Source organism: Hemiscyllium ocellatum, chromosome 5 (genome assembly GCF_020745735.1).
Source record: "Hemiscyllium ocellatum isolate sHemOce1 chromosome 5, sHemOce1.pat.X.cur, whole genome shotgun sequence".
Taxonomy (NCBI): domain Eukaryota; kingdom Metazoa; phylum Chordata; class Chondrichthyes; order Orectolobiformes; family Hemiscylliidae; genus Hemiscyllium; species Hemiscyllium ocellatum.
This window is the reverse complement of record NC_083405.1, coordinates 46195707-46212747: the sequence shown is the minus strand read 5'-3', so window position 1 is coordinate 46212747 and position 17041 is coordinate 46195707. Positions and strand designations below refer to the sequence as shown.

At 39.7% G+C, this 17041-nt stretch overlaps 1 protein-coding gene across 1 annotated transcript; it reads right to left on the bottom strand.

The window, feature by feature from the left end:
* Window positions 1-14180: 14180 nt before the first annotated feature.
* Window positions 14181-16753, bottom strand: sostdc1a (sclerostin domain containing 1a). Its single transcript, XM_060825429.1, has 2 exons — window positions 16498-16753; window positions 14181-15004 (listed from the first exon to the last, which is right to left on the bottom strand). Exons 1-2 carry the CDS (start codon window positions 16715-16717, stop codon window positions 14556-14558), a joined length of 669 nt encoding a protein of 222 aa, XP_060681412.1. The 5' UTR covers window positions 16718-16753; the 3' UTR covers window positions 14181-14555.
* Between the last annotated feature and the right edge of the window lie 288 nt (window positions 16754-17041).

Here is a 17041-nt window from a genome sequence, read left to right as displayed (position 1 = left end):
TCTTTCCTCGTAAAACCTTCCCTCCATACCAGGCAACATCCTAGTAAATCTCCTCTGCATCCTTTCCAAAGCTTCCACATCCTTCTTTTAATGTGGTGACCAGACCTGTACACAATACTCCAAGTGCGGCCGCACCAGAGTTTTGTACAGCTGCAGCATAACCTCATGGTTCCGAAACTCGATCCCTCTATTAATAAAAGCTAAAACACTGTATGCCTTGTTAACAACCCTGTCAACCTGGGTGGCAACTTTCAAGGATCTGTGTACATGGATACCGAGATATCTCTGCTCATCTACACTACCAAGAGTCTTACCATTAGCCCAGTACTTTGCATTCCGGTTACTCCGACCAAAGTGAAGCACCTTGTACTTGTTCGCATTAAACTCTATTTGCCACCTCTCAGCCCATCTCTGCAGCATATCCATGTCTCTCTGTAACCTACAACATCCTTCGTCACTCCACTTAGTGTCATCTGCAAATTTACTAACCCACCCTTCTAGGCTCTCATCCAGGTCATTTATAAAAATGACGAACAGCAGTGGACCAATACCGACTCTTGTGGTACACCACTAGTAACTGGACTCCAGGATAAACATTTCCCATCAACCACCATCCTCTGTCTTCTTTCAACAAGTCAATTACTGATGCAAACTGCTATATCTCCCAAAATCCCATTCCTCCGCATTTTGTACAACAGCCTACTGTGGGGAACCTTATCGAACGCCTTGCTGAAATCCGTATACACCACATCAACCGGTTTACTTTCATCTACCTGTTTGGTCACCTTCTCAAAGAACTCAATAAGGTTTGTGAGGCATGACCTACCCTTCACAAAACCGTGCTGACTATCCCTAATCAAATTATTCTTTTCTAGATGATTATAAATCCTACCTCTTATAATCTTTTCAAACACTTTACTAACAACTGATGTAAGGCTCACTGGCTTATAATTACCAGGGTTGTCTCTACTCCCCTTCTTGAACAGGCGAACGACATTTGCTATCCTCCAGTCTTCTGGCACTATTTCATGTGAAACATTTAGCTTGTTTTGCTTTCGTGTCCAGAAATACTCTGATTTTATTGTAATTGAAGGAATGATTAGAGTTGATACAATAGTGTTTTCACAGACTGGCATGATTATATATTGAGAGAGACATAATAAGACCCATCCGCATTTGATTCACCAATTTATCAGTAATTTGATAAATTCCTGCATTTTATTTGATACCTTTCATGACCTCAAAGTGACCCTACATTTTTTAAACACACAGACAGACAGAGAGTATGCATAGAAACTATAGTTTAGGACCATTTCAAGACTCAATTTCTTTTGTCTAATTCACTAGCTAAATCTATTTGATGCTTTCAGATATACACCCAGAAAAAATCCCACAATGGGTTGTGATTTCACCTGACAAAAGGAAGGTTATGATCTATACTGATGTGTTTCTTTTAAACTATTGCTTAAATAACCTACTTCACAGTTAAGATGATTAATAAAATGTTCTCCATATATTGAAGTAAATACAGATATTTTTTAACAGTCAGAATATTCAAATTCAGTTTACAGTCGATTAAATATCCACTCTGACTAAAATGGGGAATGCAATCGTCTGCTAAGTTTAATTTGATCTCAGAACATTATCTTGAAACCTTAAGTTGCATCACATGTTTAAGATAGCGCTAGTTACTTCCCTTGCCAAGACCAAAGACTCTGTCTCTTTTACTTGACAGTCGAACAAAACCTTTTTATTTTGAGGATGTCACTTCAAGAGTTGTATGTATAAATTCTAACACAAGCTTTGAAAGCAGAATTGATATTGATACTACTGGTCAATATTACCGGAAATACCTTCAAAAAATTATATACCTTTCTGCAAAAGACAACAGCTCAAGGCTAGTTTCTTTTTGTACAAATTACTATGAAATAGTAAACCTCTTTGAGAATTATAAAAAGAGTCTAACAATAGAGTTGTTCTCATTTTGAAAGCCATTTGAGTGCAACACAGACAATGTATCTTTTTGGTCACTACAAAAGGACAGGTTGCTATTTTTTCATCACTGGGTATCAAAGATGTACAAAATCCTATCACCATGGTTAAACCAAGCTACAGCACAGGTAGAGTTAGGATTTACCTTGTATTGAATATGTATTACCCTAAGGGAACATACTCCCTGAGCTAAGTCCAAAGATTTTACGTGTAGTTTGAGGTAGCCAACTCTTAGAGACACTGAGATGAGTGCAGGTGATGCTGAGATTTAAGGAGCTAAAATTGCACAGAAGATATCCCAGCAGCCCTGCTATTTTCTTTCCAGTTAGCCCTTTATTTAATTTTACTTTATATCTAGAAGTGCTCTTGCACACAACAAAATGTATTTTTTCCCCATTGCCAAATCATCAGTGGTGTTTTTTTCCATCTATTCACCACCAATAAATCACCTATGTTTCCACTTGAGAGTTAGCCCTTTATAATCCATTGTAGCACTGGCTTCAGGTATCTGGGTTAAGTGTGAAAAATCCATGCAACACTTGGAGATTTACAGGTTCCCACAGTGAAAACTTACTTCTCTCAAATTATCATGAATCTAGAGAACTTACTATTTCAGTGTGTAGTGGATGCTAGGACATTGGGTAAATTTCAGGAGAAGATAGACAGATTTTTAATTTGTAACATTTTGGAAGATAATGGAGGGCAGGCAGGAAAGTGGAGTTGAGGCTGAGAGGAGATCAGCCATGATGGTATTGAATGGCGGAGCAGGTTCGAGGGACTGAACAGCCCACTCCAGCTCCGATTTCTCATGTACTTCACAAAAGCAAAACACACAAATTCAAAAATTAAACACAAATTCTGGGCTGTATTTTGCCAGAAATTGAGAAATGTCAATTTTAGCAAGTTTCATGGAGGGTTTCTCTCTGAACCCAGTAAGATTGCTAATGCTATTTACTGGAACTCGTTTCATTAGCTATATACTTTGCCTGTATGATGCCCCACTCATCATCCTGTTTTGCCTCCTGCCAGGAGTACATGTGATTGCCAGCACTGGAATCATCTTTGAAAAGGCAAGTGCTGTCAGTTTGGAGCTGCCTTGCACCATTCCTGTGTGTGAAGACTTGCCCCAGGGATTGCATAGATAAAGCAAGACACCCAGCAATTTATGAAGAAAGTCAAAGATCTTCTGCAGTCTGCCTGGGTAAATTGCCATCGTTTTGTCTCTGCTCCTTTGCACTTAAAGAGCACCACTTACCCTAACTCGGCCATTCCAGACACCCATCATCAAGGCTCATGGACTGTAACAGTTATTATGCATGTGTGTGAGAGATTGTATAGTGTAGTGGGGTTATCTGTAGTATGACATGAACCCAAGGTTCCAGTTGAGACCATCCTCATGGGTACTGCACTTAGCTATCAGCCTCTGCTTGGCCACTCTGCGTATTTGCACACCCCGAAGTCCGCCTTGGAGGATGGTCACCCGAAGATCCGAGGCCGAATGTCCCTGACCACTGAAGTGTTCCCCAACTGGGAGGGGACACCTCTGTCTGGCGATTGTTGCACAGTGGTAAAAGCAATGACTGCAGATGCTGGAAACCAGATTCTGTTATAGTGGTGCTGGAAGAACACAGCAGTTCAGGCAGCATCCAAGGAGCAGCGAAATTGACATTTCGGGCAAAAGCAAGATTTCCCTTCTCCTTGGATGCTGCCTGAACTGCTGAGCTTTTCCAGCACCATTAATCTAGATTGTTGCACAGTGCCCATTCATACTTTGCTTAGCGTCTGCCTGGTCTTGCCAATGTACCATGCATCCTTGCCTCCAGCGTATGAGATAAACAACATTGGTTGAATCACATGAGTACCTACCACATATACACACACTCTCTTACACACACACACTCACGCAGACCCTCTGTCATACAGACACTCTCTGACATGCATGCACACATCCACCCCCCCCCGCCCAACTCACACCCATGCACACACCCTCTGACAGGCTCATATTCCTTCACAATCACACATACGTTACCAAGCATCCACACACGCAAACACACACTGTCTCACATGCACACACTCACATGCAGGCACTCACACTCTCTCTCATGCACGCACATACACATATAAGTATATGGGGTGAATTTATATTTGCAAAATTATATTTGCAGATACATTCTATTTTGCTCAAAAGCGCACGGTCTGCAGGCAGCCAATGCAAGCAGTTAATCCATGTAATATTTAATAAATTCCACTTTGGAAATAGAACCAGTTTGATTCAAGATTGGAATGCCCTTCCTGATGAAGGGCTTTTGCCCGAAATGTCGATTTTCCTGTTCCTCAGATGCTTCCTGACTGCTGTGCTTTTCCAGCACCACACTCTCAACTCTAAACTCCAGCATCTGCAGTACTCAGTTTCGTCTCAAGACTAGGATACAAACAGACTCTAACCTCACATCTTTAATGCATTGTCTGAGCTGAGAAGTCATCATTTTTTTAATAAAACCTTAAGTATCTTGAGAATGTGACTTAAAAGAAGTTCTGGGATTTACATATTAATGAACCAAAACCTGCAACCCATTCGAAAAGATGAAAGACTTAACAGCAATCTAGGTTTGTTCAATATATCATTTCAGTTGCATGGCACTGTAATCTTCTGTTATAAATTCTGTGCCTTATGTTTGTGCTGTACAGCTATCTGATGAAGGAGCAGTGCTCCGAAAGCGAAAACCCGGTGATGTGTGATTTTTAACTTTGTCCACCCCAGTCCAACACTGGCTCCTCCTTATTCCTGATGAAGGGCTTTTGCCCGAAACGTCGATTTCACTGCTCCTTGGATGCTGCCTGAACTACTGTGCTCTTCCAGCACCACTAATCCAGAATCTGGTTTCCAGCATCTGCAGTCATTGTTTTTACCTCCTCCATATCATAGTTTGGAGGAGATTTTGCAAGTGGTGGTGTTCCCATGTATCTGTTGTCCCTGTCCTCCTAGATGGAAGAATTCATGGGTTTAGAAAGTGTTGTCTTAATATCTTTCAAACATTCAATTATCACTGTCCAATTTGGAGTGATGCATATTATTTGAGCTCCCCTTTCCCACTACAATTTACAGTACACAGTTCATATTGTTTTCCTCTCCTTGGTTTGTTTTACATAAAAGTTCAATTGAGATGCATCTTATAATCATTTAATCATGGACAATTTTGTTTCTTGTAGACTCATTTCTGCAAGATAATAGGATCATGGCTGGAGTGGCTTCTTAAATGTGTTTTCGGTTTTTACAACACTCTACCGGGTGAAAAAAGCTCAGAAAATAATCTAGAAAAGCTCATATCCATTTATCTCCCAACATTATAACAATTGCAACCAGAATCCCCAAACAGATTACACCTTAATTAAAGGCATCAATACACAACAACTTAACAGGCAAAAGTGATGACTGCAGATGCTGGAAATCAGTGTCTAGATTAGAGTGGTGCTGGAAAAGTGCAGCAGGTCAGGCAGCATCCGAGTAGCAAGAAAAATTTCCTGTTCCTCAGATGCTGCCTGACCTGCTGTGCTTTTCCAGCACCACTCTAATCTAGACAACAACTTCACAGTTCATTTTGTTTCTGTTTGGCACTTAACACACTTTACTATACAATGAATAATGACAGAAAATGCCTTTCTCTTTCAAAAAAAAATTGCTCATTTAGGACATTAGGACATGAAGTGAGGAGAATTTTTTTCATCCTAATGTCCTATGTACAAATTGAACAATACTTTCTATCCATACACACTAGTTGCCAACTGTTTTTACGATTTTATCCAATATGTGAATAATTACATCACTTTGATGCATAATTATAAATCACTCCTCATTCATATGCATGGTTTCATGGAATCATTCTTTCGACATTACCAACAAGGTGTTGAATTGAATTAAAAATGATAATTGAATAAAACCAGGGAATGACAATTTGAATAGAATGTACTGTGCAACAAAGGTAACATAACTCAATTTTCTTTTATGTTCAATTAGATTGGGACAGCCAATTTCATGCTGATTATGCTGTTGTTTGAAGAATTATAAGAAAATCTTTCTCTTCCTTTTTAAGGTGCTGCACAATATGGTTTGAAGGTATTATCTAGTAAAACATTGTTGTTCTTTCATATTCATGCCAATTCTGATTGTGAAACTGGAACAATTACAGCATCTGCCAAGGCAATGTATGAGATTTGAGTTTATGAAGACTTAAATCAAGTATAATTTTCTCAAACTACCTCAGATCAAAACAATTATTTCAGAATGACGTGTTTTATGTTTGAGTTATATAAGGGGAATTATTGCAGGCAAATGGATGACAGCTGGGATATTCAATCTATTAAAAGTGACTGGGCTAGAATATCAACACTGTCCTACCCATTTCTGGGTTTCACCTGAATGTGTGAAAGCAAGTGGGAAACCGATTGGAGCTATTGGTAAGTAATATTCATTATCATGGAGATCATTAACTTCAGATTTCGCCAAGTATACTTGATGTAAAGCCAAGCATAGACTATGTAGTTGCAGCAGGATTTACACCAACAGGAATAGCAGGAGCAAATTTAATAGCAGTGAAAGCAGCTTTCTGGCTATTGAGGGAGTGCAGCGTAGGTTCACGAGGTCAATTCCTGGAATGGCGGGATTACCTTACACTGAAAGACTGAAGCGACTGGGCTTGTATAGCCTTGAGTTTAGAAGACTGAGAGGGGATCTGATTGAGACATATAAGATTATGAAAGGATTGGACACTCTGGCAGCAGGAAACATGTTTCCGCTGATGGGTGAGTGCCGAACCAGAGGACACAGCTTAAAAATACGGGGTAGACCATTTAGGACAGAGATGAGGAGAAACTTCTTCACCCAGAGAGTGGTGGCTGTGTGGAATGCTCTGCCCCAGAGGGCAGTGGAGGCCCAGTCTCTGGATTCATTTAAGAAAGAGTTGGATAGAGCTCTCAAAGATAGTGGAATCAAGGGTTATGGAGATAAGGCAGGAAGAGGATACTAATTAGGAATGATCAGCCATGATCATATTGAATGGCGGTGTGGGCTCAAAGGGCTGAATGGCCTACTCCTGCACCTATTGTCTATTGTCTATTGTCTTTCCCATAAGCCACAAAGCTACTTTACTGGTCAGACAGGATAGACACAGAGGTCTATCTTGATGGAAACCCCCAACACAAGGTTCATGGGCAGGAAATTAGCTCACTCAAAACATGTGACATAAAAGCTGAGCCTCAGGTTTTTCTGATAGGACATTGCTGATATCTACAGTCTATAAAAATACCTTCTTCCCACTTGTCTTGGAGGCCATGAAGGTACCTGTCAGTGGAGGCCCATGCAACCCCTTCTCATTCCCTCCCCTGCTACCACCATGCTGTGTCCTGTGTCTCTGCCTCTTATCAAGATTATGTGCTCTCTTCCTCTGCAATGAAAGAAATTAGAGAGTTATGAATGGTTAATTTTGGGTTGTATGGTGAGGAGGGAAGGACACAATTTGTAAATGGCAGTTAAGGTGCATGTGTCTGAAAGGACACCAGGATGAGCTTGAGTGTTATCTCTCCAGACGGGAAGATGTGGAGGTTCCTGTGGAGTTGTGAGGTGTTATTTCAAAAGACTGCTATACAGAAGTGTTCTGGGACAGTCACTCAGCTCGACCAACTGCCTGCACCTGGACATGTTATGTCACTTACTTCCTTATCTGTAGAAGTCTTGATGTCCTTGTGCTGTCTCCAGGTAGAAGAGACTATACTCCTGCTGCTGCAGACCCCTTTGGCCTCTCCCATGCATGCATGCATGCCTGGTTTCAGAGACTGCCGCTATCCATTCTTAGGAAAATGCACCATGCTGCAGTCCCTCAGATCCTCAACAGAATTTCCAGGGAAGATTCAGAGAGCCAGGGAGGAGCCTTCTCAGCTCACTTCTCCATTCTTAAAGCTGTCAGAACCTTAGGACTCCAGAACCATTTGAGCTTTTTGAACCCTTCTCAGGGTCACTTAACTAGAAACTGTTCCTTCAAAAGGATCAACATATCATCTGGCCTGTTGTTCTTGTTTGGACAGGGAATCTGGAAGCAAGGTGCTATACAGTGGCTCAGTTAAAGAGGTTTGGCAAAGTCTTTTCCAGCATCAATAGCATTCCTAAACTCTTCAGGAGGTATGGTTGAATTGACCTTCCAGGAAGAGGAAACGGAAGTCATGACTATTTAAAAATCATGGTGTAAACAATTACCAGCCCAATTTTCATGTGACGTCCTTTGATTGACCTGGATATAGATTTGCTGGATGTTTAGTCTTTTGGGAGCAGGAACAAAGGTAGGAGTAGTTAAGTGCAGACATAACGTGATTTAAACACACATAGCAGCACATTACCATTCTTGCTATTTCAATGTTTTACTTTCAGCATTGTGGTGAATAGTGAGGAGGAAAGTCTTAAACTACAGGACAATGTAAATAAGCTACTCAGATGAGCTAAACTGTGGTAAATGGAATTTAATCCTAAAAAGTGTGAGGTCATGCATTTTGAAAGGATTAGTGGGGACAGGATATACATGTATTTGGAAAGACAAGGACTGATTAAGGATAGTCAACAGACTTTGTGTGTGGGAAACCATGTCTTATTAACTTTATTGAGTTTTTTGAAGAAGTAACAAAGAGGATTGATGAGGGCAAAGTAGTAAATGTGAGCTATATGGACTTCAGTAAGGTGTTCAACAAGGTTCCCCATGGGAGACTGATTAGCAAGGTTAGATCTCATGGAATACAGGGAGAACTAGCCATTTGGATACAGAACTGGCTCAAAGGTAGAAGACAGAGGGTGGTGGTGGAGGGTTGTTTTTCAGACTGGAGGCCTGTGATCAGTGGTGTCCACATAAGGATCAGTGTGGAATCCACTACTTTTTGTGATTTACATAAATGATTTGTATGTGGGCATAAGAGGTATAGTTAGTAAGTTTGCAGATGACACCAAAATTGGAAGTGTAGTGGACAGCGAAGAAGGTTACCGCAGATTACAAGAGGATCTTGATCAGATGGGTCAATGGGCTAGGGTGTGGCAGATGGAGTTTAATTTAGATAAATGTGAGGTGCTGCATTTTAGGAAAACAAACCTTAGCAGGACTTATACACTTAATGGTAAGGTTTTCAAGAGTGCTGCTGAAAAAAAGGAGACTTTGGAGTGCAGGTTCATAGCTCCTTGAAAGTGGAGTCACGGGTAGATAGGATAGTGAAGAAGGCGTTTGGTATGCTTTCCTTTATTGGTCAGAGTATTGAGTACAGGAGTTGGGAGGTCATGTTGTGGCTGTACAGGACATTGGTTAGGCTACTTTTGGAATATTGTGTGCAATTCTGGACTCCTTTTCAGAAGGATATTGTGAAACTTGAAAGGATTCAGAAAAGATTTACAAGGATGTTGCCAGGGTTGGAGGAGTTGAGCTATAGGGAGAGATTGAATAGACTGGGGCTGTTTCCCTGGAGCGTCAGAGGCTAAGGGGCTGCCTTATAGAGGTTTATAAAATCATGGGGGCATGGATAGGATAAATAGACAAGGTTTTTTTCCCTGGGGTGTGTGTGGGGGGGGGGGGAGGGGGCGGGGTCCAGAACTAGAGGACATAGGTTTAGGTGAGTGGAAAGATATAGAAGAGACCTAAGGGGCAAATTTTCATGCAGAGTGTGTTACATAAATGGAATGAGCTGCCAGAGGAAGTGGTGGAGGATAGCATGATTGCAACATTTAAAAGGCATCTGGATGGGTATATGAATAGGAAGGGTTTGGAGGGGTGCTGGGACTAGATTGGGCTGGGATATCTGGTCAGCATGGACGAATTGGACCAAAGGGTCTATTTCTGTGCTGTACATCTCTATGACTCTAAAGCAAGGGAATAATGATGCTTGGTATAACCCTGAAAACACAGAGAATCAGAATGACTTTGATGTCCATGTCTATAGATCCTTGAAAGCACCAGGACAGGTAGACATGTGCTTAAAAAGATATGTGGGATATTTGCCTTTATTAGTCAAGGCATTGAATATAAGTGTAAGGTGGTTATAATGAAGTGATATGCAACATTAATTAGGCCACAGCTGGAATACTGTGTGCAGTTCTGGTTGCCATACCATTGGAAGGATATAATTGTATGAGAGTGATGCAAAAGTGATGCACCAGAATGTTGCCTGGGCTGGAGTAATTCAGAAATGAAGAGAGATTAGGCAGGCTCTGTTTATTTTCCTTAGAGTGTAGAAGGTCAGTGTTGGGGCGGGGGGGGGGGGGGGGGGGGGGCAGGGGTGCAGGATCTGATTAAGATGGGCAAATTTCTGATGGTGGGGGTAGATGCATAGACAGTTTCATGTTAGTACAGGGGTCAGTAACCAAAGGGCACAGTTTTAAAATCTGGAGCAAATGGTTTAGAGGGGATTTAAGAAAAATATTTTTCACACAAATGATTCCAAATATTTGGATCTCACTGCCTAATAGGTTGGTAGAGACAAGAAACCTCAAGGCATTTTAAGAACTATCTTGATCAACATGTGAAACACCAAAGCATACAAAACTGGAAAATGGAATTAGAATTGATGAATGTTTGATAACTGGTGTGAATATGATGGGCTGAAGAGCCTCTTTCCCTTTAAAAACTCTATGACTATGATTCAGGAGAGCCACAGATCTGAAAGCAGGGGTAAGGCAATCCCTATATTTGCTGGGTTTTTTCTTTTAAAATCATAGAATCCCTTTAGTGTGAGATGCAGACAATAAGGCTGTGAGCAGAGAGGGGGGGGGGTATCCATTTCTTGGAGGGAAACTAAGCAGGCATCGATAACTAACATAGTCAATAAATATGTGCTGCACAAAAAACTGGATCTGAAAAAACTAGCCTTGGTTTTAAGTAGGTTTAATGACCTAACTCACTCTGGCTGCTTGAATGCAAGCTGTAACTCTCAGGACAAGCTCTGTGTGTTCACCCCCCTCGGCAGACACACTAGTTCAGACACCTCTGGACACACGCTGTTCCTGAATTTGGGAGGAGTGTGTGCCCAGGGCCCTTTTAGAATGGCTCAGCGATACTGCTCTGCTGAAGACCTGCCAGAACTGAAACATGCAACTTTTATTGAATAGGAGAAGCTAGGATTGTTCACCAAAGATAGAAATCCCTGAACATTCTCGCATTCTTTCTTTGCAGGAGAAAGAAGCTCATACTATCCATAACAGGCCTCATGCAGGAGAAGGCACTCCCTACTTTCCTATTGTCGTCACCATGAAGGCGGACAACACTGGGATCACTGATCATCAGGAGGGTGTGCAAAGTGAAATGGTCAGCTATGGTGGAGATGGGGACTACACCACATGTTACATCCTGTAAAGGGTCATCTGACAGTGTATCAATAACCATACATAATGAATACTCATAATGAGGTTTCTCCTTTCATAATAAGTGTTAAAGCAAAGTACTGCAGATACTGGAGAACTGACATAAAATCAAAAATTACTGGCTAAACGCAACCATTGCGTCAATATCTGTGGAGGGAGAAAACATGTTAATGTTTAAAGTCTTCTTTCTGATCTCAAAGGCCAGTTCTCCTGATTTCCTCTGTGTCTCTGAAATGTTCAGATGTCAAGACAATGATGACCAATTCCCTCTTTATCATTGGTGCAATCACAGTGACCTCAGAGCTCAGAAGAAGCACTGTCACATCTTACAAACTCTTGGAAGGTCACCATTCCTCTCTTTCTTCAACCTGCTCCCCTTCTTTCTCCTATGAGTTTTTGTCTTCCAGGCCAGAGCCTCGCACTCTTCAAGATTCACTCCTGATATGGATAGGGCAACAGAACATCCAATGAGTGAGACATTTGCATGAGTGTACTGCAAGTCACCACATGACTGGTACAGGTTCAGGAATCACCTTTTCAGACATCTGATGGCCTTGTCAATAGCTGAGTGCTGGTTGTATCACCTTTGTATTTCTGTCTCTAGCTTTCACAGAGGACTAATAACCAACTGTCCAAGAGATTTCTAGTATTCCTGGAATCCATCAGGAGATTCAAAGGGATAGAGTGGAGAGCTGCAGCCACCTGGACAGGTGGAGGATGAAGGAGTCTAGAAAATGAATAATCACAAAGTGGAAGCTCTTTCTGTGGTTGCAGATCAAACTTTTGAAGGACTGGAAGCCTTTCCTGTTGGTGAATCTCACTCATTCATTCAATGCTTTTGATGCCTTCATGGCTACGATTAATAATGCTCTGAATCTGGGGAGAATGGAGACAAAACCCTGTGCCCTGTAAAGTTGTGTATGCCTGGAATTGAATAGACTGTCCAATTCTTGTCATTAAGGTAGCAATGATCAGCAATTGCTATGCAGCCATTTGTAAGACGTCACTAAGGTCCACACCGGATCTTTGAACCAGGTCAGAAGCAAATGAGTTCAATAGTGCAGTGACTTTGATGGATGTTGGCAGGGAATGATGAAAGGTACTGCAATGTCTAAGTTAATTGTGATAAAGGCACAGATCTCTGTGACCATCTGCCTGTTTATTTCTCATCTTCCAGTCATCTCAAGGTAGCTGCCACTTTACCAATACACCTTATGCTGGATTTGTTCTACACCTCATTCATCTCCTCTGCCCTCCTGAAGCCCCAAGTTCTGCCCTTCCTGTGAAGATGCTGCTCCTCATCACCACTGGATTTAATATCTGAGAATCAGGCTTCTTTGTGCTTGGCCGGCATCCCCAGTTGCATTTGTCAGCCTTGTCCCCTCAATAAATGCTGACTGTTCTCACCACAACCTGCATTGAACAGAGGGAATCTGTTTCCAATGAGGCTGAGTTCCCTATGGAACTCATCAATGAGATTGAGCTTTTTTTTACATGGGATCCAGCTAAATCTCTCAAGCGACCATGACTTTCTCCCCACTGCGTATCCTTTATAATTCACCTGGTCTTTCCCCGAAAGCACATGCATCATGTCTACATAGTCATAGTCATAACATGCACCTTTGCAAGCTGTCAAACAAAACCTTTAATTCTCGTAATTGGCCTTTTTAGTCAGGTCAGATTCTGGGCTCGACCTCCACTAGTCCTAGTGAAGATCACCTCTATTGGGAATGGCATTGGGATACTGGAAAGAGAACCTCAGCTGGTATTTTTATTCCCCTCCTGCCTCTATTCTTACCGCAGCATGATCTGAAAGTTTAGCCCCAGGAACTGAAAATTTCACCCATCTTGTTGTGAATTGCCAATAGCTCATATAAACCAGATGGAATTGAGATGATCCCTGGTACATATAATTGCAACAAATGGATAAATGAAATAGACAGAGAAGCTGTGACTTCACTGATTTATTTTCTATAATTTTACTCTTGTGAAAATGTACATTACTCAGTGGAAGACATTAAAAGACAAAAAAACCAGACTAGTGGATGTCTACAGAAGATAGTCTTTTGCATTCCATTTATTATTTAAGTAAAGCTAAGTTTAGAGTTTCTCATACTCTTCAAACTCTGCAGCAAAAAAAAGCACAAAATAAAGCTGGAAAATTTGAAGAGCCAAAATGCTATTAGCTGTACAAAATGTACATTGTTATTGACATTTTTGTTCTGGTCTCCTACTGCAAAACCTGAAAATACTTGTAGACACATAATAAAACCAGAAAAAAAGACTTATGCTGAGTAATTTTCTAAAGCCAAATGAAACTGTTTATTAAATATCTATATTGAAAAAATAAATAGACAACAAATGTTCTTTCAAAGGCTGAAATAAAGATCTTGTCATCAGATTTAATAAGTGTCATGTTTCATAGATCCCATCCACTAAATGAATCTTTGGATATTTTTTCATTAAGAGGTGAGGGCTTGATAGTTTTGATACTAATGAACTTTATTTCAACGGAGAGAACAGAAATGAGTACAACTTTCTATTGAGAAGGTGTGGCTTGAATAAGTTGAACCAATATCACTGATCAGATGTATTTACTTCACACTATCTATTGCATTAAAGATAAATCAGTAATGTACATTTAGAAATGCACAAAATATTTGAGATCAACATATTTAATTTCTTGTATGGTATCCCATGCAGATTAGATCTTTATCCAAAAATATCTATATACATAAATTGTCACCAATTTATCTGATGAAAATGCAATTCAACAGAATTATTGGAAACAAAATAATTCTTAGTTTGATTGATTCAACCAGTGGGAAACTGAAGTAATTTTAATCATTGTTGAATAACTTAATTGTTCTACAGCCATTTATTGTACTTTTGTTCTATTACGCATATGAAAGTGGTGTCACTGTCTTTTCTTTGAAGTTATAGTTAAGCAAAAGGTGCACGGTAAGGAATGCTATTGAAAACATTAATGTAGCCAGGTTCCTGAGTATATATGTTTTAATCCAGGAGTCCTGATCAATTATACGCATCTGATGGACCATAATTTTACTTCTTCTTTAATTAATGATACCTAACACATATTGAGTAAGCTCATTTCAATAAATGCAGAACACGAACAAAGGAAGCCCACTTTTGCGCAATACAGTTCATATGGCAACAAAGAAAATCACTGTTTATCTTCCACTTCATGCCAATTTGCTTTATGCTTGGTCTCCTCTTGATGAATCTTCCGGGATCTTTTTTTGCCTCGGAATCTTCTCTTGTTTGTTGGCAGTGCCTCCTCAATATTGGTATTGCTTGATTCATTGTGCCGTCGTGTGTATCTCTTGCACTTGCATGAAATAACTACTGTGATTTTGTAGGTTCGTGTCCCGCCATTCTGGCACTGAAGCTGAATCCTCTCAGTACGAGTCTTGTCTGTCACACAGCGCCACTCTTGTGCATTCCTCCTGCTCCAGTATTTTCGACCATAACCTCCAATCCAGTTGGGAAGAACAGGCACAGGTAAGCACTCCCCAGCACACACTAACTCCTTCACTGGATTAATACTAGTACACAAGCCATCAGAAATGTACTTGGTTGATCTAAGCTCACGACAGCCAACTTGAGATCGATCTACATTTCAAAAAGAACACATTGTAGTTTACATTGAAATCACTTTTATTATAAACCTCAAAACAAAATTCAATTCTAAGAGTTTCTATAAACATTAACTACAAAAAATCAGTGTTGCTTGCAAATATTCATAATTTTTTCTTGAACTGTACTTTTTTCTGGCAAATGTTACTCGTTGAAACTCAAGACATCTTTCCTCTGCATCAAACCTATTCTAAACTTATAGCTTTCTCACAGCTACAGCAAAAGTGCTTAAAAATCTGTTCTACAATAAATGGGAGCCCTTTTAAAAGTACAAAGACATATTTTTCAATAAATGCTTCTACTATCCTAGACTGGCTTGTAACCAAATAGCCGTGAAACCTTTAACTGATTTTCAGAATATGGGGTGAACAGTGATCGGTTGGACTTGCCAATTATTTTGTGTGTTATTTTCTGAGCTCTTTTCACTTTGAAACCTTAAGATACAAAAGAAAATACTTGAACAATAAGTATACTTTATTTATTTTGCTGATTCTGATTTTCATCCATCCAATGTGTGTTGCATGAGTCTTGGCAATTGTCTCTAAGTACAGACGTAAAATGTGGCATGCCTTAATAAAGATACATATCATTGGAAAATTAAGCAAGTAAATTTAGAAGGCTATGTTGATAAATTGAGCAACTGATATGTTCAGCAATTGATCTTTTACATTTGGTTTTTACTGATACATTAATAAGAATTTGTACATTTTTCACTGTACCCCTGAATACCTATACTTTACATGTGACAATAAAAGCTAATGCCTAATATTCACTTTGGAAGGAATTCACTGAGATTTTGCTGACTTCTGTGTCAGAAATCCCAGATATTTGCTGTCGGTTCCTTTGAAGGTAATGCAAAGATAGATTGATTTAAAGTTTAGCTGACATGATAGCACATGTAATCCTAGTAACTGTAACTGAAAACTAGCTGAACGTTCAAATGCTACTTGAAACCGTCTTGCATCGATCAGAATGCATGTCTACTTCTCAGAAACCTGCCCAAAAGCAGGTTCAGTTTGATTGAACTCAAGACAAAAATAATTATTGTGATTAATAATTTTAGAGTCATAGAAGGATTTGAAATTATTATCTTGTGGAATTATCTGTACATTATATACGACCATAGCTGTGATTACATTTTCATGCACTGTCTTGGTGCATCTATGCTTAGTTCTCATTCAATAATTTTTTAAAATCCTTTCTTTTTAATTTTCCTTTACTGAATCATGGGCTTTTGTTATATTACATAACCTGAACATACTTATACTATATGCTTATATCAATAAATTACATTATATAAGCATTCAACTTTGTACTTTTGAGTGATAACATTAGCTGTTAATTTATGGAAAAATCAAGTTCTGTAACTTAATGCATCTAACAATATCATTCTATTACTTAGACAAAGCTAAAACAGAAAAAAAACCTTTGAAATCGATGGAGTATTCCTGAAAACATATAAAACATACCATTGCGACTCAAATCTGATGGGTCAGGTTGTCGTCCTCCATTCCTTGCCTGATTTAATGTTAAATTGCTTGGACTATCATGTTGTAGTACCTTTCGATTGTAGAATATTTCTGTAGCATCATTTTTAGTTTGTTCAATACCCTTGTCGAAAGCAAAGCAGCATTTGAAAAAAATGCATGCTATCACAAAGAATGTGCAATCAAACGACTGTGAGATCATGGCTCCAGAGCTCTCAGGATGAAGACCAGGTTGCAATACTGCAGCTTTTAACAAGGATTTTCTGTGCTTCCCCTTTTATAAAGCTGCCTGGCATTCATTCAAGTGGAAACAGTGTAGCTTCAGAATGGAAACATACACACATATCTTGCTAACCAATAGCAGACTAGATCACACACGTAGAAGTGTGGTATATGCAAATTGTATCAGTTTCAAATTTCACACTTCTCATGTTTCACTTTGTGAAATATTTCCTTTGTAACGCCCCTTAAAGAGACAAATCCCGTATGTCATATGACATATTGTGAATTTCCAAAGTAAGGCATT